A 22762-nucleotide genomic window follows, 5' to 3' on the forward strand; every position below is an offset into this window, starting at 1 on the left:
AATTTTAACTTCCTAAATAGTTGTGTATTTACATAGAAATCCGTTCCCTGACTATTAGTAATACCTTACTACCCTTGTAATGTATCTGACCTTACTTTTGTGGAGCAGGACCCTGGTCTTTTGATTCATAGTTCTGACGAATCTCATTTTTCTTACTTGAGGCTCTACAGTTTATAACTAATTCAGAAATGAATTTGTAACTTTCCTCTTCTTTTTCTTCTTATACATTTGTAATGCCATATGCTAAATAACTATTGTTGCTGATATAGACATTAATACCTGTTAAACTCGATATCAACTGCTGTGGGATGCTAAAGATTGAGTTACACTTTAGGTCCAATAATCTCTGTTTCCTGTCTTTCAGAAATCTCTTTCCCCGGCATTACCTGAAGATCTGGCCATTAGCTTCTACATCCAGAGCCACAAGCTCGTCTTCGCACTGTACCAGCTCTCAAACGTACACGGTCAAATGAAGTTCGACACGCACCAAGCCGAGTGCTCGGTGCCGTGGCTTAACGAGGTGCTGGTACTCTTCACGGTGGCACTGCAGCTCTGTCAACAGCTCAAAGACAAGGTAAATGTACTAGACTGTTTGTTTAATGGCTGAAATTGCATAGTTCATGCTCAGTTTTATTTATTTATTTATTTAAATTTTTTATTTATTTATTTATTTATTTATTTATTTATTTATTTATTTATTTATTTATTTATTTATTTATTTATTTATTTATTTATTTATTTATTTATTTATTTATTTATTTATTTATTTATTTATTTATTTATTATTATTTATTTATTTATTTATTTATTTATTTATTTATTTTATTTATTTATTTATTTGAGCCAACATAGGACTACTTAGTCAGGTTTATGGAGGTTTTTCTTTTTGTCAGCCCAATACTGTTTCGTCCTTGCTGAACGTAATTTTCTTTCTGCTTCTGGAATCACTCTTCCTTTTCTCTGCTTATTGATTTTTGTCTGTAGTCTAGTGTGTTTATCTTTCAATATTTTGAGTGTATTGGTTTTGTATTTTAAATCTTCTATTGTAATATGCAACTCTCATGTCTTCTTTAAGTTCTGTGATCCATCTAATATTATTAATTTACTTACTTACTTACTTACTTACTTACTTACTTACTTACTTGCAAGTGACAAAGTTAGGGCGCATGGTCCTCTCATACACTTAACCACACTTACAGTATTTTTCTGCAAATATATTAAGTTAATTTAGTAGAATTACATTATGATAACATACAAGTTATAACTCGCTCACATTTATACAGGAATTAAAATATTATGCTGTAGATTAACCCATTGTCATACTTTGACGGACACTTCCGTCCTGGTGCACGGAACATTGATAAGTTCATTACCACGGTTAGCTGGTCAGAGAGATTTATTCTGTTCGTTTTGCAGCCTACCCGATTGATGTCAGATGATACCTGAAGCTGTTTTCTCTGTGTAAATAGTAACTCTGAGCTGAAATACAGAAAGTAAAAAGCATCCTAGTTTGCCGCTCTTTGAAAACAACCATGGCGGCAACCAAGCGCGGCATGGATGAGGTTATTTGTAACTGGCTTGAAAATAGCGATGTTGAAAGTGGAAATGATTCTCTGGAGAGAGAAAATACTTCTTTTTCAACTGACAGTGATGAAAGTGATTCCGATTTCAGTTTTGAGGTGATAGTGCCAATTGAAACTACGTGACAAAACCAGAATGCAACAAGAGCAGGTGAGAAGTCTAGTAAAATGATACTTTGAATTGTGATCTTATTGACAATAAGCCTGTTTCTTTAACATGCAAACCAGTTTCTGAAATTCACTCTATAGTGAGGAGGAGGTTGGGAAATAATCCAAAAGAAATGGACATTGTGATTGAATTTCTAACCCCACAGTTCTGCAATCATGTTACTAAGGAAACCAATGCCTATACCTCTACATTTCCTGCTAATTTATCTGCTTCCCTTTAAACCAGTAATGTGAAAGAAAAAAACGCGTTGGTTTTCTGTTACTATAGATGAGCTAAAAGCTCACTTTGCTCTCTGTATTCTTATGTATGTGATCAGTCAAATTTATGTTAAAGTGACCAAAAAATAAGTGGTATGTAAGGGAATATTTCCTTTCACAAGTAATGGTAGGCCAAAGAGTTAACCAATATGAAATAATATTGCTCAAACATACACAAGATAAATGCAGATATTACACAACTATCAACTAGGTCTACATATACTAGAAAAACTGAGTCTATCGCCATTCAAACACTCAGCTGTACAGCGCACACGTCAGTCGGTAGTTTTCAACAGGTAATCTCGGCAAGATCTCTTGAATTTAGTTAATGAGCCACTGTCCCTGACACTGACTGGTAAGGAATTCCAAAGTCTGGAACCGGTCACAGTAAAAGAATTGTTATACAAGATGAATGGTGAAGAGGAATTGCAAGGGAAGATCCAGCGCGGGTATTACAGTTATGAAATGAGATGAGAAAGTGAAATTTAGAGGAAATGTACTGAAGCGAGTTGTTATATAGGAGTCTATGTATTAACCTTTTCACTGCTGCCCGAAATAGCCCGCCAGTGCTGCGATAGAGTATACTCGAGCCGGACTTTGCTCCGCCAGTGTTGCAGTCGAATATACTCTATCTTATAACGATGTTATTTGCTTCTGCCATCTATTAGTCACACATTAAACTAAGCAGTTTATATTTTTTCCACAAGTAATTGTGCAGGAAAACGTTTTTTTTCTTTTGTCACAGTTGTAAACATCTTGTTTGAATTATGGCTGCTGCATACAAACGTAAGATGCGTTCAGAGGAAATCTTACACTTTTAGAGGAGACTGAGTCCGATGTAGATTTCGCCATTGACGGTGAGTCCAATGTGGATTTCGACAGTGACGGTAGTGATATTGAAGATATTAGTGAAGTGATAGTGATGTTGATTGTGGTGGCAATTTGCTGCCAGAGACAGGAAGACATGACACTACTAGGCAAAGGTACATGCATTTCAAGCACCAAGCCTAGCAATTTCAAATAATAATTTGACCCCTGAATGCCCTGAAATGGATTATTTTGAATGAATGAATGAATGAATGAAGAGATGTCGGCGAGGGTAGCGGACGAAGCAAACAGATTTTATAAACAGACAGGTGATGCTGAAGTCATGGCAAGTTCGGCTCTATTTTGATCAATGTTGGGTCTTTAATTTCATCTTTCTGCTGTTAATCGTGTGTATGGTTTGGTATTGTGCGTAGATATAGTAGGTATAGCCCATAATGCAAATGAAAATTTTTAAGCATCTTCCTAATAGACAAAATTTTTGCCACCTTGTGTGGAATCAACCCTGTCTCCAACACTGTAGGAACAAACCGGTGAGTTAAAATAGCGTCTTAAAATACTATTGTGTAGTTTAGTGCTTGTATTTTGTGTTCAATTCGGCAATAATATTTGATGAGGTTGTTGGGTGAAATAATCCAGCACTGGGGTCGCACCAGCCTGTCTCAGAATTCAGCAGCGAAAAGGATACCGTATTTCCCGGCATAATCATCGCCTATTCAATACTTATATTTTCACTTATAGTTGTTACATAATTAAATTCTTAGTTACATGGGGACATGTTTCGCCCTCAATTAAGGGCATCTTCAGCCTAAATACAATAATCAAAAATACAACTAAATTAAAAGTGGAAGTTAAATACAATCATCAAAAATACAACTAAAATAAAAAGTGGAAGTTAAAAGTTTAGTCTGTTATTAAAATTCGGAACAATAAAAATGTGAAAAATGATAAAATAAAAAGATGCTAATGGAAAACTGTCTTATGATTAAACTATAATCTTGTCGGAGACTAAAACTTCTATTAAAATTCTAATTAAAACAGTTCATATAAAATATTGGAAAATCAAAGTGGTAGTAATAAAAAGCCAACGACATAAGGGCGTGTACACAAGCAGACTCAGAGCCAACAGACGGGCAGCAACCAACTCAACAGTAGTTAACAAATAACAACTTCCACTTACATAAAACTTATTTCTGCATCTGTTGACATTTTCTGGCAAGGATTCAGCCATTTTATTTCCTACCGGTGCTAACGGCCTCTTACAATTTTTCAATAGACACTTCTGCCTTACTTGCTACGAATTTATCAGCGGCCTTGAAAAGATTGTATTCATGACAATCAAGTTTATGCTTGTGTACACGCCCTCATGTCGTTGGCTTTTTATTACTACCACTTTGATTTTCCAATATTTTATATGAACTGTTTTAATTAGAATTTTAATAGAAGTTTTAGTCTCCGACAAGATTATAGTTTAATCATAAGACAGTTTTCCATTAGCATCTTTTTATTTTATCATTTTTCACATTTTTATTGTTCCAAATTTTAATAACAGACTAAACTTTTAACTTCCACTTTTTATTTTAGTTGTATTTTTGATGATTGTATTTAACTTCCACTTTTAATTTAGTTGTATTTTTGATTATTGTATTTAGGCTGAAGATGCCCTTAATTGAGGGCGAAACATGTCCCCATGTAACTAAGAATTTAATTATGTAACAACTATAAGTGAAAATATAAGTATTCAATAGGTGGAATAAATTAAAACACCTTTATTATTGTTGAACTGTTAAAAATTTTTCAATACGGACCTAAAATGAGGTTTATAACACGTAATAATCATCGCCACCGCGTAATCGTCGCATCCTTTATTTTCAATACAAAAATCGGACGTTAAACATTTAATCGCATAATCGTCGCACGTCCAAATTTTGTTCACCAATCTGGTTAAAAGGTAAATGGAACTGCAATGTAAGTTGCACATGAATGCACAATTTAAATATGTGTATGGTTTATGGGCAATTTGGCAACACAGTCACATTTGCGAGATGTTGCACAATGTATAAATAATACCGGTATATGTACGACACATGGTTTACCGGTAGGCTATTGGCAGTTTGACAACATGGTCGCGAGACAGTGTACAATTTATTCACCACCTACATATTATGAGTTCTCATTTGAAATACATAAGGCTGTAAGTTATTGCTTATCGGCAACGTCGCCAGGAAATACCGGTACCAACACACACTAGTCTCCTAGTAGAGAAGAGGTCTTATAGAATTCTGCGTTATTACAACTACCCGCACCCCGGCGCAACAGTCACGAAGGACCTTGGCCTAGCAAGCGACCGCTGCTCAGCCTGAAGTCCTGCAGATTATTAGGTGTCATGTGGTCAGCACGACAAATCCTCACGGCCGTTATTCTTGGCTCTCTAGACCGGGGCCGCCATCTCACCGTCAGATAGCTCCTCAATTGTAATCACGTAGGTTGAGTGAACCTCGAACCAGCCCTCAGATACAGGTAAAACCTGACCCGGCCATGAATTGAACCCGGGGCCTCCGTGTAAGAGGCAGGCACGCTACCCCAACACCTTGGGGCCGGCTCCTGCGTTATTGCGCACGAAGTGAAATCCAAGACGATAACATAGATTTCCACGGAATTATTCAGCTCACGGTCAGCCAAATTATTTACGATTTCATCGCTAGACTCTTAACTTACTACTACGTCATAAGTGTCCAGGCATGGGATGAAAACTTTTACCCAAGCAGTCAAGATAATTATTATCCAATGGTATTAAAGTTTAATTTTATAAACTCGTCAGTAATGTAATGTAAAATCATCAATAAGTGGGGAGAAATATTAACCTAATTACCGTATGTTTAAAAGAAATTGAAAAAATGAATATTTGTTACCGACGTCTCGGAACACGGTCAACTACAGTAGATCTACACCGCGCTAGCTAGAGCGATGTATGAAGACGTCCGTGCTCCGGTTTGTGAGCTTTGCGCAAGCGCACTAGTGTGTCGCAACTAACGAGCTCAACTGATAACAAATTGCTGCATGCTTCCTTGCTGCCCAACAGTATTGGCTGCTCTGGAATGGACAGATCACAGATGGATTTACAGTAGAACCTCGATAATTCGAAATCGGTTAATTCTAAATCTCGCCTAATTCGCAGAAGCTCTCGTTCCCGGAAACATGAGATACAGTTTTGCATGTTATTTCAATTGTTTAATTCGAAATACGGATAATTCGTAATTCAAAGTACAATGTCGGCTCCATTACCGAAATTCAGACTTTTAATTCAAAACTGCCTTTACATTTTGAAACAATAGTATGTTACAGAGTAATTTCAACTCGAAATTTATCCGCTCCGCGTCATAATAGAACGCGCATTCTGGAACGTGGAGGGGTAGCTTTCCGCACTTACTCACTTCGGTGAGTCTACAGTGCGCTTCATGATTGCTAAGTTGAATGAAATCGGAATTCTTTTGTGTTCAACCTTTTAAGGAACGCCGTAATATCACGCAACATGCAGTGTGCGGGAAAACAGAATCTGCAAAACACTGGCGATGCCGACAGTTGACGAAAAAACATGGCAAATATAATAAATTCGTAGGCACCGAACAATATTGACATTACCGGTGAAACTGCATTGTTTTATTTTAATGCGAGCCCAAATGGTCTTACAGTTTTAAAGGAGAAATTGCCAGCCGGGAAATCGTACAGTGTGAGGGATGGGGGTCATAGTAGTGCGTTGCAATGCACATGGAAGCAAGATACTTAATCCCCTTGTCATAGGAAACTTCGATAAGCTACAATGTTTTAAGAGTGTCGGGCACTTTCCATGTCAGTACAAAGCATCTATAATAAAAATGCAAACAGTAAAGAAATCCAAAAATAATGCACTTCCACAGGGGAACCGGCACAATTTATCCTCGTCTTTGAATTGTGCGATTTTTTTTTTTTTCCTTTCGTTGCGTGAGGTAATGTTTGTCAGTGATTTATCCAAGTGCATTATTTGAACATTGTAAATGCACCTTGTTAGATACGTTTCGGAAATAGTTTTTTCCATGGCATTTGAAAGGTTTAAACTGTGAATCGAGGTGATTGCATGTATTAATGGGTCTTAGAATACTTCGTGACGCGGCAAGTGTTTGCATTTCTGAAGTACGAGAGAAGTGCCATGGCGGGAAATCGTACAAGGACAGAGTCATAGGAAAGTTCGATTTTAAGGGCATCGGGTACTTTCTGTGTAAATACAAGGCATCTAAAATGCATACAGTATAGTAATCCAGTTAATAAAGCACTTGCACATGGGAGCGAGCATAGATTTCTCCTCATCCTTGAATCGTGCTTTTTTATTCTTTCTTTCGTTGCGTGAGGTTATGTTTACCAGTGAGATATCCAAGTGTATTATTTGAATACTGTAAATGCACCTTCTTGGATACATTTTGGAAATAGTTCTTTTTTCATGGCATTTGAAAGGTATAAACTGTGAATCAAGGTTAAATGCATGCAGTAACGGGCCTTAGAATATTTTATAACGCGGCAAGGGTTGGTACTTCTGAATTGCGGATTGGTGATTAATTCGAAATCACATAATTCGAAGTCCGATTTTTGAGTGACTGACATGATTACTGTAGACATGTGTGCATGAGAATTTAAGTTTTTAATTTGTGTTTGGGGTGTTTGTGGAAATAATTTGTTTCAATAGTGAACAATTACAGAAAGTCATTTACATTGCAAAACATTAACGTGTGAAACATAAGTGATTATGGGTAAATATAGAAACTATTCTGCGGGCTTCAAGCTAAGCGTAATTGCTTTCGCTGAACAACACGGGAACAGAGCTGCAGAAAGAAAATTTTCAGTGAGTGAAAAGTTGGTGAATGACTGGTGGAAATTAAAAAACAAACTAAAAAGCACAAACCCTTCTAGATGCGCGTTTAGAGGTCCTAAAACAGGGAAGTTTCCTATAACTGACGAAGAAGTGTTTATGTACATCAATGAAATACGTAGCAATGGCTGCAGTGTATCATATGAAATGTTACAAATTAAGGGACGGGAGGTAGCGCGTAAACACAACATAACTCAGTTTAAGGCGAGTCGTGGGTGCATTAAGGGGTTCATGCGACGACACAATCTGTCAGTGCGAAGGAGAACAACACTAAGCCAAAAGTTGCCTGCTGATTACACGGACAAGATTGTAAATTTTCACCAATTTGTCATACGTTTGCGCAAGGAAACTTCGTACTTGCTTTCTCAAATCGGTAATGCCGATCAGACTCCAGTCTTTCTTGATATGCCTCGCAACAGCACTATTGCGCTACAAGGATCACGGAGTGTATTAATGAAAACCAGTGGTAGTGAGAAGTTGCGATGCACGGCAATGCTAGCCATTACAGCTGACGGAAGAAAGTTGCCGCCTTACATCATTTTCAAGAGGAAAACAATGCCTAAGAATATACAGTTTCCCCGTGGAATTCATATACGAGTGCAACCAAAGGGTTGGATGGACGTAGAACTCACGCTGGACTGGGTTAAAACTGTGTGGGATAGAAGATCCGGTGCACTACTAAAACAACCAGCTCTGCTTGTTTTAGATAGTTTCCGAGGTCACCTCGTGAACAAAGTGAAGCAACTTTTCAGTAAAAATAAGACATGACAGATAGTGATTCCTGGTGGCCTAACATCTGCTTTGCAGTCACTAGACGTATGTATTAATAAACCCTTTAAAGACCACTTACGTCGATTTTACGACGAGTGGATGATGAGCGGTGATCAGCAATTGACATTCGTTGGAAATATCAGGCATCCACCCTTGGATTTGTTATGCTCGTGGGTGATGAAGAGTTGGGATCTTATACCACCTGAACTAGTCTCCAAGAGCTGGGATTTCGAATGCACTAGACGGATCCAAAGATGACGCAGTGCACCAGAGCGACGAAGAATCTGATACTGGTATTAACAGCGGTGAGGACGGCGCATCAGATACCGAAACCTGCGATAGCGACACAGAAGATTTGGAATAAATTGTGTAACGGTAAGTCCGTATTTCACAACAAAGCGATAATTTTTTGCAAGTGTAATATTTTAACTTTAATACTCAAATTAATGACAGTTAACTTAATACATTAATTTTTATTTTCAGGTTGGAAAAACGTTCGCTGAATTGTTGCGAATAATTATGAATTTTGTTTTAGACCATTTTAAGTATTTTGATGTATAAACATGAGTATTGCGTGCATCTTAAATTTGTATCAAATATAATTTAGTTATAAATAATTTTTTTGAGTAATACAAATACTGGTATTAAAAATTCTTTGTATAATGGTCGCACCCTACTACTTTTTCGAAAATTCTGGTATAAAAAGTGCGACAATTATGCCGGGAAATACGGTAGTACAAGTATGTGATATTTACGTCTTTTGTCAGGTTTTAGCCAGCAAAGTTCTTGATAGTAAGGAGTTATATGCACATCATATCTTAACTATTGAAGTTAGTCTCTTGAATCTTTCTATGTAGCTGTCCAGTATTCTGTTCTCTCTTTTGGTATTCCAGAAATCTAAATATAATTAGTGATAAGTAATTAAAAAAAGAAACCTTGTCTGGTCGGTTACCCTGCTACGGTAATGAGGAGACCGTACAACCAGTGTCTCAATGCTGAGTGTTGGGCAGCATTAAGTAACCCGATCCCGTAAGGTGACCAATGGCTTTGGGCAGATGAGTTTCCTTAGGTAGGGTAATGGTCCCCTCAGTGTAGGAAATGATACTTGAACCTATCAAGTAGCATCTGACCCCAGTTTGGGGACACCTGCAAAATGTGTCTGTACTCCTTGTTAGGAGCAACCCGATCACCTGCTGGCAGTAGCTTTAAAATGCCATTGGGAGAGGTGATCCCATCACAGTAATAACTTAAAGTGAAAATGGCCCTTATAAATCAGCTTCAGAAAAGACTAGGGGGTTACATGAATGAATCGCATCCATGAAATTGCATTATAATTTTTGTCCTAAATGGAAGATAATAATTGGTTTTAGGCAAATAAAGAGTAAAATTAGCTGTAAATTAATAAATATGATTATTACTAGAGAAATATATACATATTTTGCTACATTACGACTATGAATTCTACTACGTCACAGCATTTTGATAAGTATTTTCTTCATGTAACAATTTTGTGTGTGAAGTCTTTGCTCACTTAACTTCTTTGAAATTCTTTGCTTTGGTTTGTTTTGCTTGATGTTACTTAGTGGGCCAAGTTGTTGACTTGTGCCCATAACTCATTAATTAGTATAATTATTGGTCCATGGATCATGCTATTTTTCTTTCAACAAAAAATAATTTTTATGTTAAAATATATTTTCCATCTTCATTTTCCCATTTGAACTGCCCGTGCTAGTCATGATGGACAAAGATATTGAGAATTCATAGACATAGCACTCCCATTCGTCGGTGCTATCCCTGTACCACACAATGCTTGGTGTCGTTAATGATCTTGGCAGTCGCTGAGATGCGAGATTTAGAGTCCCATAACCACATTAACATGAATATCTTCCTCAGTTTGCATTTTGAATAACACTCCCGTTTGTGGTGCTAGCCCTGAGCTTCAGGAAGGAAATATAAGACAGCATGATGAAGCTGGATGCCACGGAAGAGAGTCGAGTCTACAGCGAAAGTCACCGTAGATATGTATGTATATTTCTCTAGTAATAATGGTATTTATTAATTTACCACTAATTTTACTGTTGATTTGGGTGAAAGCAATTCATATCCTACATTTAGGATAAAAATTACAATGAAATTTCAAGGATACGATTCGTTCACGAAACCAGGCTAGGGTGTTCCCAGAAGCAATGCATGGTTCTTACGCTGGGAGAACTGTTAGTAGTGGGTGACCAGTAGAGAACACTACGAAAGTGGCGATAAACCACCTCATGTCTCTGACTGGGAAGTCAGGAGAGGTGATTGATTTTATGGAGGAGGAGAATATAGTTATGATAGTATTGAGTGAGGTTAAGTGGAGAGGAAAAGGAAAGAAATAGTTGATGAAGGGATACTCTGTCTACTGGAGTGGAGTAGGTAAGGCAAGGAATAGAGTGGGGATAATAATAAGCAAAAAGCTCTGAGATAAGTAAACTGATCAGCCAGAACATGATGACAACCTACCTAATAGCCGGTATGTCCACCTTTGACACGGATAACAGCAGCGACGCATCTTGGCATGGAAGCATTGGGGCCTTGGCAGTTCACTGGAGGGAGTTGGCACCACATTTGCGCACATAAGTCGCCTAATTCCCACAAATTCTGGAGAGGGAGGGGCAGTGTGCTCTGACGCCACATTCAAGCGCATTGCAGCTCATCCCCGATGCGTTCGATCGGGTTAAGATCTGGCAAGTTGGGAGGTCAGCACATCAATTCCAACTTCCAACTGAACCACTCCATCACACTCCTGGCCTTGTGACATGGCGCGTTGTCTTGTTGAAAAATGCCACCGCTGTTGGGAAACATGATCGTCATGAAGGGGTGTACATGGTCTGCAACCAGTGTACGATACATCTCAGCCGTCATGGTGCCTTGCACGAGTTCCACTGCACTTATGGACGCCGATGTGAATGTTCTCCAGAGCATAATTGAGCCGCCGCCAGGTTGTCTTCATCCCGCAGTACAGGTGTCCAGGAGCTGTTCCGCTGGAATATGACGGATTCGCACCCTCCAATTGGCATGATGAAGAAACCATGATGATACAATGCTTTTAAATGAGAAAAAAGAAAAATCTACCCATTAACGTTCAGGCAGGAATTCTAAAGCTAAAAAAGTAATGCATAAATGAAAGATCAAGCCCTTTCACAGCAGTCCACTTCACATCTTGATTATACCGTATGTCTAATTTCAGTCTTTAAATAATAACCTGTTAAATAATTCTTCATTCATTTATCCAGAATTGCTTTAAAAACTTTGAAGTTAATATCTTAGAAACACTTTCTTTCTAGACGTAATTTATTTATCCATTTCTGTATATACATTTCCATTGATATTTGAATTTAGCGCTAATTTTCAGGTCAAGCTACTAGGAGCACCACTTGCGACTTGTCTCCCATTTTAACAAGGCTAAATCCGGAAGTGTCGCGTATTGTCTCTGCTGTATTTGGTGTAGGTCAGATGGTCGAGTGTGAGGAGGTAGAATCTGAGAGTGAAATCACATGACCAGGCATGTGGCTGTGTGGTTTGGGTTCTCATAGCTGTCAGCTTACATTCAGGAAATAGGGGGTTCGAACCCTACTGTTAGCAGCCCTGAAGATGGTTTTCCATGGTTTCCCATTTTCACACCAGGCTGTACCTTAATTAAGGTCACGGCCACTTCCCATTTCTAGCCCTTTTCTATTACATCATTGCCATAAGACCTATCTGTGTGGGTGCGACGTAAAGCAGATTTTAAAAGGAAAAGGAATCGCAATGAAATAAGTGGGAAAAGCAACAGGATTAGTGCGCGCGCGCACGTGTGTGTAACCCTTGTTCCGTGCATCGTGTACATTGTAAATCATTATTTAATATTAATAAAAGAATTCGATAAAACAATAATGATCAAATTGACTCTTTAGTTGATAATGGGAGAACAGGAGAAGGAACAGAGATATGCTGATGATTTCAAGAAAGCTTACGATTGCATCCATAGAGGATCCCTCTTCAAAATTTCATGGAGTACACCCCAAATTAATAAACGTGATAAAATTGTCTCTCACTAACACCAAATCGAAAGTGAAGTTTAGGGGTGAAATATCAGTCATTTGTAATTAAAACTGGACTACGGTAGGGAGATGGGCTTTCGCCACTATTATTTAATTGTGCTCTAGAAATGGTATTGAGGGAATGGCTCATGAAATGTCCCCCCTCCCAAAAAAAAAATGCAGCAGAAACACCTTTTCACCTGAATAAACAATGAAAGACTGACAGACTTCAGACAACTGAAAGGAGGATTGAAAGAACCTGCATCAACAAAAAATACCAGAAAGATGGACAGTGGCGGATAATACCTAACAAAGTCATGTACAAAGAGCTAGAACCCATTACAGATAGCTGGAGCTTACAGTTCACTGTTAACGTTAACGTAATTCCATGTCTTTACTTTGGTAGTAAAATTGAACGTTTGTGACTTTCCTTCCATTAATTTATAATTGCCTTATTCTCAATAAACATTATAATATCATAAATTAAAAAGACAATAACTCTCTATCTTCTTAATGCTGTTTTTAAAACACCTAGGCCCGATTTATTCAAAGTTAAAAGAACACTAACACAATGTTTATTAACATAGCATTAAAAATTTAGCAGCATGTTAAGATTATTGCGTTTATCCAAACATTTGCTGGGAACTGTTAGCTAACGCAGTGTTAACACTCACAAGAGTCACGATCAGAGAGAATGTAAAAGGTGTTGGCAGAACCATGCTGTTTGTGAGCAAACTTCGATGCACTATTGTTTGAATATAGCTGTAAACCAAGGTGCTTGAAGTCAGCATTTATTAGAAATTTTTTGTCTTGACCATGAATTTTCTATTGCTCTATAGACCAATGTGCAAAAAAAAAAAAAAAAATGAAGCTGAGAAGAGAATGTGTGGTTCAGATTTCTCTTCTTTTGAAAATTATTTCCCCAGTTGTTCTCCCTAGGACCTTTTTGATAGATTGATAGATGCACCGCCCAGCTAACATTACCTAGATATGTGTTAGTTTCATATCATGAATACATATTTGAGTTAAAGGGTGTTCCAAGTTAAAATGTAAATACTGTAAAACTGTCCATTTAGATGATAAATCTTCATTATTGTCAGCACAATTACATCAGAGTGCAAACGTGCAGCTTGGCTGTCACGTAGTATTGTGCGCGAGCAGTATCCCGATTAGCATGGCACTCCACAGCAACCGAGCAGTAAATCTCGTGTTACATGATGATAAGCGAGCAGTAGAACACGAGAAGTTCGAAATACTCTGTCTTGTTCATGATAACACTAAAATAGTTCAGTTTGCAGTTAATGTCAACCTGTCTGATATTATTGATAACACCCTGAGGGGAATAAACTGAAATCTGATCATATTAATTTTTTACTTATTTCCCGCCCGGCTGACAAAAATTTTTGAGGAGAACACAGTATACTTATTATAGAAAGTAAGCAAACTAATGGATCTGTGCTCAAAGCTAAAAGTGATGCTTGGTAGAAAATTTATAGCAAATTCGATGTTCATACTAATGTTAGCCAACAACTCTATGAAAATTATCTCTTCCGTTTCTAACTCTTTCTGAAGGCCATCATATTCCAAATATTCAAGATACAGAAGTTCTGCATCTAATGCACCTACCATATTTTGAGCTAACAGAAAACTTTACTGCTTGAACCTGGGCATTCAAGTTAACTAAGAGTTTAACAAATTGTTAGTCTTAACCAGTGTTGATTAAATCCAAATTTGGTTAAGTTTACTGTTAAATTATTTTAACAGGCAGTTTAGTGTGAACTGAGGTTAAACAAACCGGGCCCTAATGTTTACAAAGCTATCCATGTAATTTACTTAATGTAGATGTGCTAACTATTATGGATTGCCGGTAATTATTATGGATTTTATCTCGCTGTTAAGGAGGAATTATTGTGGAAAAGCAAAATTATCACAGAACATAATTCTGGAAAGAATGGAATATGTTAATGGTGCTTGTTTCTTATGTACACTAGTTGACCAGCATACGTGTTAGAACGACACTTCTATTTGCTACAGGAACTGAGATCTTATTCCTGAGTTTCCGAACACCAAACCTTACTTTATTTTTGTTAATAGTATGTTAATAGCATTAGTTTGAAGTGTGATTGACTGATGGCTTGCTGTGAGCAATGTACTGTAGTTCATTTTGGTTGGTTGTAGTGTTTCTTGTAGTGGCTGTTTACGATGGAATTTCTGATAACCCACTTCACAGATTGAAATAAACGTATTATAAGTTTTTATGTGATTGTAAGTGTTCATGTAAATATGCTTCAAGATCATGATTCCGGAGTATGATAAACTCGAGCATCACTATTATGTACCATGTCACACTAAATTTAATGTACCGGGCAAGTTGGCCGTGCGGTTAGGGGCGCGCAGCTGTGAGCTTGCATCCGAGAGATAGTGGGTTTGAGCCCCATTGTCGGCAGCCCTGAAGATGGTTTTCCGTGATTTCCAATTTTCACACCAGGCAAATGCTGGGACTGTACCTTAATTAAGGCTGCTTCCTTCCCATTCCTAACCCTTTCCTACCCCACTGTCGCCATAAGACCTATCTGGGTCGGTGCGATGTAATACAAATTGTAGAAATTTAATGTAGGAAAACGGGAATATTCCAGGGAAAATACAGGGAAAACAAACTTAGATTTCTTGCAGGCAACCTGTGCAAGATGTTTTCATGAATTTTTATTCTTTTTTATTCCTATATCCAACATTGTATATTTATGTGTAATACTGACCCATCTAGCTGTCACAGTCTAATCGTGGCATGCCTGTCTTGTCTGTTGCAGATCGCCGTGTTCTCCCAGTACAAGGACTTCACCGTGGGTTCAAGGTCAGCGTCTCCCCTTCCTACTTGGTGAAAGTTGTCAATGTGGTGGTGGCGGTAGAGTAATAATAATAATAATAATAATAATATAAACGACACTAGTCTGTGATGTTTGGCCCAGCACTTTGGACACGTATTCCACTTAGTAGCATCTAGATTTTTGTTATGTCATCTCCTGTACTTCCATCGAGAGAAACAGTTCTCTCCTATGTTAAAACTTGTTCGTACATGTCCAGTTTTGGAAATTTCTTTGTTCAGCATATGTGTGGACATATTTCTTATATTTATAATTCTGTAGATTAATGGTTCTCGTAATCTCTTCAGCGGCAAATGTTTTAGCTCTTAATATTTCTTTGAATGTTTCCTTAAATGTTAATTTTAGAAAGATGTATATAATTTTGTTATGTTGAAGATCTTAAACCAACATGTGAAGGAGAGAAATTGGAGAGCAAAGGGAATTTGAAATAATTAGGAAGTTAGAGAAACAGAAAGGAAATAAATGAATGGCTTAGAAAACCAGGGAATTTCTTCAACAGTGCAAGAAGTTTGATTTGATATGAATACTGTCTATACATTATGCAGGAGACATGAGTAAAGGAAGTTTTTTTTTTTTGGATCCCACCGTAGGAATTTGAAAGCCAGCAGAGATAGTGGAAATTTTCAAGGATGGAGAAAAAGTACTACACTGACAGTTCATATCATACGATATCTGCATGCAAAAGAGAACATTAATTAAAACTTAGCCAAGGGTCACACAGCGAAGTTCCAGTTTCTGTGCCGTTTGGTAGAGTGAAACGGAATGTCCGGTGGTATTTGAAGGTGCTCGAATACGTCAGCGGATTTACTGGCACATGAAATAACTTCTACGGGGCAAAATTCCAGCACTTCGTCATCTCCGAAACCCATCAAAGTAGTTAGTGGGACATGAAACGATTAACTGTAATATTATTCTATGTTTGATGACCTGTTTGACCCTGCATTCTGCCCTCTATGGTCGGGTCTTGTAACTGTTATTTCTCATCATATGGTCCAACTACAATATTTTGTTAACTTTTGTGCCATATATTAGTTCCCGGCTAACATTCTCTCTTCTGAGTACTACCTAATTTGTTAGTCAAGCAACCCATGAAATTCCAAGCTTTTTATAATGAGTTTACATTTCTGAATGCTTTATATTGGCAGATTGTTTCGGAAAGAATACCCACATTCAGGCATTGCTAAGGTTCGGGTTATAAACACTAGTTTAAACTAATGACAGATTTAAATACCTTGTGAGCTGACTTAGAAATTTTATTTAATTGGCCTAGCAGAGATGTTCAAAGCATGCTAAACTGTTTTAAAAGATCAAATAAAATCAACCAATCATGATTTTTTAGAGGAATGGTGGAAGGAGAGAGGAAGATGGAGAAATGCCATAAATGCTCCGACCCGGCAGGAGCTGGATAGGGGGGAAAAAAAAAAAAAACATGATGTCTCAGTACGATTGCTTGGTAGTGTAGACCTCAGAACATAATTCTAAATGAATAGGAACTCTTGTCAGAAACTTTAACTTCTTTCCACCTACTGTAGCAAACGTCATAATTTTTGGTGACATTCTTTTTTTTTCTCCTGGAGGAATACGCAACTCTTTCGACATATTTCTCTCAGGATTGTTCGATTGTATTGTCACGTATATATTGGTTTCATTAGAAATGCTGTCAAACAACGGTTCCATGCATTTTAGAAAATTCAAAAGTTCAGATGGTTGTTGAATCAAATACTTTGCTATGACAATTCCAGACAGCTGTATGTCGAACACATTGAGTAGTACACGTAATGAACTTCATTATTGAACATCCCGTATTGACACTGTACTGAATTAAATTGAGAAAAGTCCACCTTTTAATATACATATTGTGGCATCTCTCAAGAATTATACTCTTTCATTCCCGTTCTTTTGTTGAGATTTTCAGTATTCTCTGTCATTGAGCTCTGGCATATTGGTCTTTGTCTCTTCCTCCTTGATCCCCATCTGATGAGTCCAGTTCGACGACACACTTAGTTCATGTGTTTCCTCTCATCCTACTCATTGTCCCCCATATTCTTCCAGTCATTCTCCATGTCCATCATGATAACATGTCCAGCAAATCTTGCTCCTTTGAGTCATATTTCTTTGGAGATTGTCCTCATGATTCGGTGCAGTTCATCCCTTGATCTTCGTTCCCATATTTTACGTCCTCCTTCTGGTCCCAGTATCTTCCTCAGGATTTTTCTCTCTTCTTTCCCCAGTTCCTCTGCCACATGCATTTCTAACTTTTTTAACAAGGGCGGATCAAATATAAACGGGAATTACTTTTTTAAAATTTATTGCATCGACCAAAAATAATACGCATATAGAGATCAATTTTCTAATAATGTCCTGCCTTTGATACACATTTTCTCCATTGGATTGTTAAGTTTTTGATGCTGTCCTGATAGAAAGAAGAGGGACGTGTGCGGAGCCAGTCGTGCACAAACTCTTCTACAGTCGCATCATCGAACCGCTGTCCTCCTAGGTTTTGTTTTAGTGGACCAAACAAATGGTAGTCACAGGGCGATAAATCTAGACTGTATGGAGGGTGTTCCAGAGGTGTCCAGTGAATTTCCTCCAGTTTTTCCCGCGTTAAAGCGGCAGTATGTGGCCTCGCATTGTCATAAAGAAAAATGACGTTTGGGATCAGTTGCTAGCGTCGCTTGTTGCGATATGCAGCTTTTGATTAATCCAAAAGGCGACAGTAATAGGCTGCATTAATTGTCCTTTGTTCATGAAGAAAATCCACTAGCAAAACACCCGCAGAGTCCAAGAAAACCTTTCTAGCAAATGGGCATATTTTGGCCTTGACCAGACGTGCTTTGTCTCTTTGCCACCTCTCCATGCTTGTTTGCTTTGACTCTGGGGTCTAATGATGCACCCAAGTTTCATCACAAGTCACAATACGTGCAAGAAATCCTCTCCTTCCTCCTCATAGCAACGCTGGAGTCTCTGACAAACTTCCTGGAGTAAAGTTTTTTGTTCCTGGTTGAGGACGCGAGGAACCCACCTGGCAGACAATTTTCTGAAATGGAGTTCATCTCGGATGATGGTTTGAACACTTCTGTAACTTATTCCTACGGCTAAAACAATTTGTGAAATTTTTATTCACCGATCTTCACGAATAATGTTACGAATTACAACGATGTTGTCTGCAGTGATGCTTGTCCGTGGTCACCTTTCATGAGGTTCATGTTCCACAGCATCTCTTCCTGCCACAAATTTTTTAGCCCATTCATACACTCGAGTCTGCGAAAGTGGTTTTTCCCCAAACTGTGCACAGAGCCGTCTCAAAATTTCGGAAGGTTTGGAGCCCTCTTTGGCAAGAAATTTGATGATGTATTGCGCAACAGACGTGTGCACGTCTTGCTCATTCATGGTGTACTGAAGCAGCCCAGCTCTCCATCGTCATTCGTGCGCACAAACCCTTTCTTCAGACACCCCCACCAACATCCTGGCAAAGCCCCACCTCAGAATTATTACTGACAGCAGTGGTACATTCAAATTCCTGTTTATATTTGATCTGCCTTTGTAAATACCATGATAAAATTCTTATTCCTGAATCTAGGATGCAGGTTGTAATGAGTTCAGTTTCCTGGGTACTATTTGATAAGCCACTTTCACTCCTGTGTATTCATAAATGTCCTGTTCTTCAGGACATCATCCATTGTCCTTCCCCTAGTTGCCTATGTCAGTCTTCACAATATCCATCCAACAGGTTCTAGGTCCAACCAGGCGTTTTTCCTTCTAGCGCTCTTTCCAAGTGCACTCGGACTGTTCCTGTAGGCTCCATCCTTGTCACGTGTCCAAACCACCGAAGTCTAGATGTACTGTTTCTGCGTAGTAGAGGTGAGTTTTAATCCCAGCTTCCTGCCTCGTCTCTTCTTTATTTAACTTTCCTGTACTGGTCTTCAAGGTAGGGGACTTCACGATGAAAATGAAGTCCTTCTTATTCTTCCGTTTCCAGTCTTCTGGGTCAAGTTTTGAATCAAGGACCTCCACAGCTTTCTATCTGTCCACCACTCCCTTCCTTCCTCCAGTATTTCTCCTTCACCATATCTATCCACCTCTTTCTTTGCCTTCCATGTGGTCTTCCTTTTATCCGTAAATAGTTGCTTTGGAACTCTATTCTCTTCCATTCTCATAATTTGAGCTTACTGGTCTCCATCTTGTTTTGCGGTTTAGGGATTCCAGTTCTCTCTCTGATTTCTATGTGTGTGATCTTATCTCTTCTTGCCTTCCCAGTTATTCCTGTAAGGTATTTCACCTCGGCTGCTTCGATTCTGCTTTCATCATGTTTTATTGTCGTCGATTTGCTCGACGCATATGTCAAAATTGATGTATAATATAAGGGACAGTCAAATGAAAACCGAACACCCACTACAACTGCTGCCTCTGTGGATCAGTGGTAGTGCCGGCCTCCGGATCCCAAGATAGCGGGTTCAAACCTGGCAGAGGTAGTCGGATTTTTGAAGGGCGGAAAAAAGTCCATTCGACACTCCATGTCGTACGATGTCGGCATGTAAAAGATCTCTGGTGACGCATTTGGTGTTTACCCGACAAAATTAATTAAATCTCAGTCATAGACGCCCAAGAGAGTTTCGGTTTACTCGGTCTGGCATCTAGTTGGCCTAGAGTAAAACGTAACGTCGAAACTGACGAGCAGACAGCCAGATGGCGTCAAATTGAAATGTCTGCACACGGTAGCTGAGGCCATACAATTATTATTATTATTATTATTATTATTATTATTATTATTACCTGCTACAACGTGACCACCGAATGGTTTTATTCAAAAGTAATTACCAAAAGCGTGAATACATTTATTCCACTCGGAGACGAGACTATCAATTCCAGTTCTGTAGAAAAAGGTAGGTCGCTGACAGATCCACAACCACACCACTCTTGCACTTTAACGCCCATGAATGTCTTTCTTCAGGTCATCAAAAATGTTAAAATCACAAGGTGAAAGATCTGGGCTGTACGGAGGATGTTGAAATGTTTTCCAATCAAATCGCTGAAGGGTACCCTTTGCCAGATTGGAAGTGTGGGGGCAGTGACATGCGCCCTTCTCAGAATTGTCTATGCCACTCGTGCACACTCGTCATGGACATGCAGTTTTTGCCATACACAGCAGACATGCGACGAGTTTCGCGTACCCCAGCCCCCTCAGCCACCGGAAAATGAACCACACTTTCTGCTCATCTTTGGTTGCCTCCGTTTCTACATCTGGACGAACACACCAGACCAGTCCGCACACCAACTAGGACATAACCCAACAACTGTGTGCACCTGAGAGTTGACACTATGCAGTTCTCCTACCACAGCGACGGCAGTATTGAGAACAACAGTGTTGCCACCTTTCGCGCAGAATGTGTGTTATTAGAAATAGGAACGGATTTCCACCCATCAGTACTTACTTATTGCACTTATTATGCTACAGTACCGATTTCGACCCCCTACATAGGGCCATCTTCAGCTGAACAATACATTCACATCTATATCATGAAGCTATGATTAAGATTACATTGTCTAGGGAATGCCATATGATAATAAACATTTGGTCACATCCAAATGGGGCATGTTGAAACGGGAACTGGCGTGTATGTCACTGTGCGAAAATGCAGTTGTATTTCTATAATGATATGATTCGATTTTAACAAAGCTACAAGATTCAGCACACAGCAGAGCTGAATATATATATTTTAGCCTAATTCTATCCATACGTCTTGCACTCTTTTTAAAATTGGAAAGTGTTTTATTCTATGTATATACATGAAGACAAAAATCTTTTATACATACGACGTGACAATTTTACAAGCAAATCATATCACTTAAACTCCAGAAACAGTAACAAAGTGTACAACTATGTAAATAAGACTTGAACACAGAAGTCAACTGATGAACTGAACACCACACAAGACACGAACGTTCATGTGCATGTTCCTACATATAATGTATTTATATATATGTTAGTTTTAAGTAGAGATGTGTTTTATAAACTAATTTTAAGAACTAAAGCATATCATTATAGACATACAATTGCATTTTCGCACATAGTGACATACACGCCAGTTCCCGTTTCAACATGCCCTATTTGGATGTGACCAAATGTTTATCATCATATGGCATTCCCTAGACAATGTGATCTTAATCATAGCTTCATGATATAGATGTGAATGTATTGTTCAGCTGAAGATGGCCCTATGTAGGGGGTCGAAACCGGTACTGTAGCATAAGTGCAATAAATAAGTATTGATAGGTGGAAATCCTTTCCTATTTCTAATTGTGTAGTTCGTCAATACGGATATGAAGATTATAGATTACGAATGTGTGTTATAGCGGGTGTTCTGTTTTAATTTGATTTCCCCTTATCTATTGAGTACAGAATTGTTTTGCTTTTCTCTGGGACATCTCAGTTCCACACTATACCTCTCACGTTGGTAAAACCCATTGGCTTATTGGAGTGTTGTGTTGAAGTGTTTGACATTATTTATTACAAGTTTACTTTTGATTTATTTATTTTTTGTTTTTTTTGTTTGTAATGATCACATAAATTCCCCCCCTTTTTTTTTGCTTCTATATTGTAAGGAAATAGAGGAAGGGAAATTATGTGAGTAAATATGGTCTTTTTTTATTTACTTTTGTGTTTTATTTTATTTGTTTTTATTTTTTATTTTCTTCAGATGACTTTGTGGCGAGCAGTGTCAGCGTAGCCGAGGATGCTGCAGTAGATAGTAAATAATAATTAAATATGATGCATGTATATTAAATGTTGAGAGAGGCATCACCTCTTCACGATTGAGGAAGTTCCTGAATATTTAGAGCAAGTTGGGGTCAAGAACACTTGACAGTCACTGGTAGGTTGGGGATCCAGTTCCCTCCTACTGGAATAAAATGTGATAAGATTGATATTAAATTGATAAATTGTTAGATATAGCCAGGTGGAGATTGATGTACATGGAATTAAACTGGCTTGTAACAATAAATGAATTATCTTGTTGGAGTGCTTTCAGCCACTTTCTGTACGGCCATGTCGAGCAGCTAACTGGAAATTCTGTCTTCTCAGCACAAATAATTATTACATGTTCAAAATATGGTTGTACTGAACTGTGTTTACGTCCAGGGCTCTGTTGACAGGTACAGTGGCTAACTAAATCTATGACCAGTGAGTTCTTGGTGATAATGAGCTTCCTTTAGCTCTAACGTTGCTAGCCCTTGAACAGTCAACACACATTCCATTCTGAATTCACCCTATTGTTTCTGCTTTTGTAGCACTCGCAGATTAATTCTTTCAAATCTTGTCCT

At 38.3% G+C, this 22762-nt stretch overlaps 1 protein-coding gene across 3 annotated transcripts in view; it reads left to right on the forward strand.

The window, feature by feature from the left end:
- The window catches only part of rogdi (rogdi atypical leucine zipper), an 88002-nt gene extending 65555 nt beyond the window's left edge, over positions 1–22447 (forward strand). For all 3 annotated transcript variants that reach the window (XM_067156880.2, XM_068229989.1, XM_067156878.2), the window contains exons 6-8: positions 365–574; positions 15368–15411; positions 22141–22447. In XM_067156880.2, coding sequence (XP_067012981.2) covers positions 365–574; positions 15368–15411; positions 22141–22144 — 258 coding nt within the window. In that variant the 3' untranslated portion in view covers positions 22145–22447. The remainder of the gene's footprint in view (positions 1–364; positions 575–15367; positions 15412–22140) is intronic.
- Positions 22448–22762: the final 315 nt, after the last annotated feature.

Source organism: Anabrus simplex, chromosome 13 (assembly GCF_040414725.1).
Source record: "Anabrus simplex isolate iqAnaSimp1 chromosome 13, ASM4041472v1, whole genome shotgun sequence".
NCBI classification, from domain to species: domain Eukaryota; kingdom Metazoa; phylum Arthropoda; class Insecta; order Orthoptera; family Tettigoniidae; genus Anabrus; species Anabrus simplex.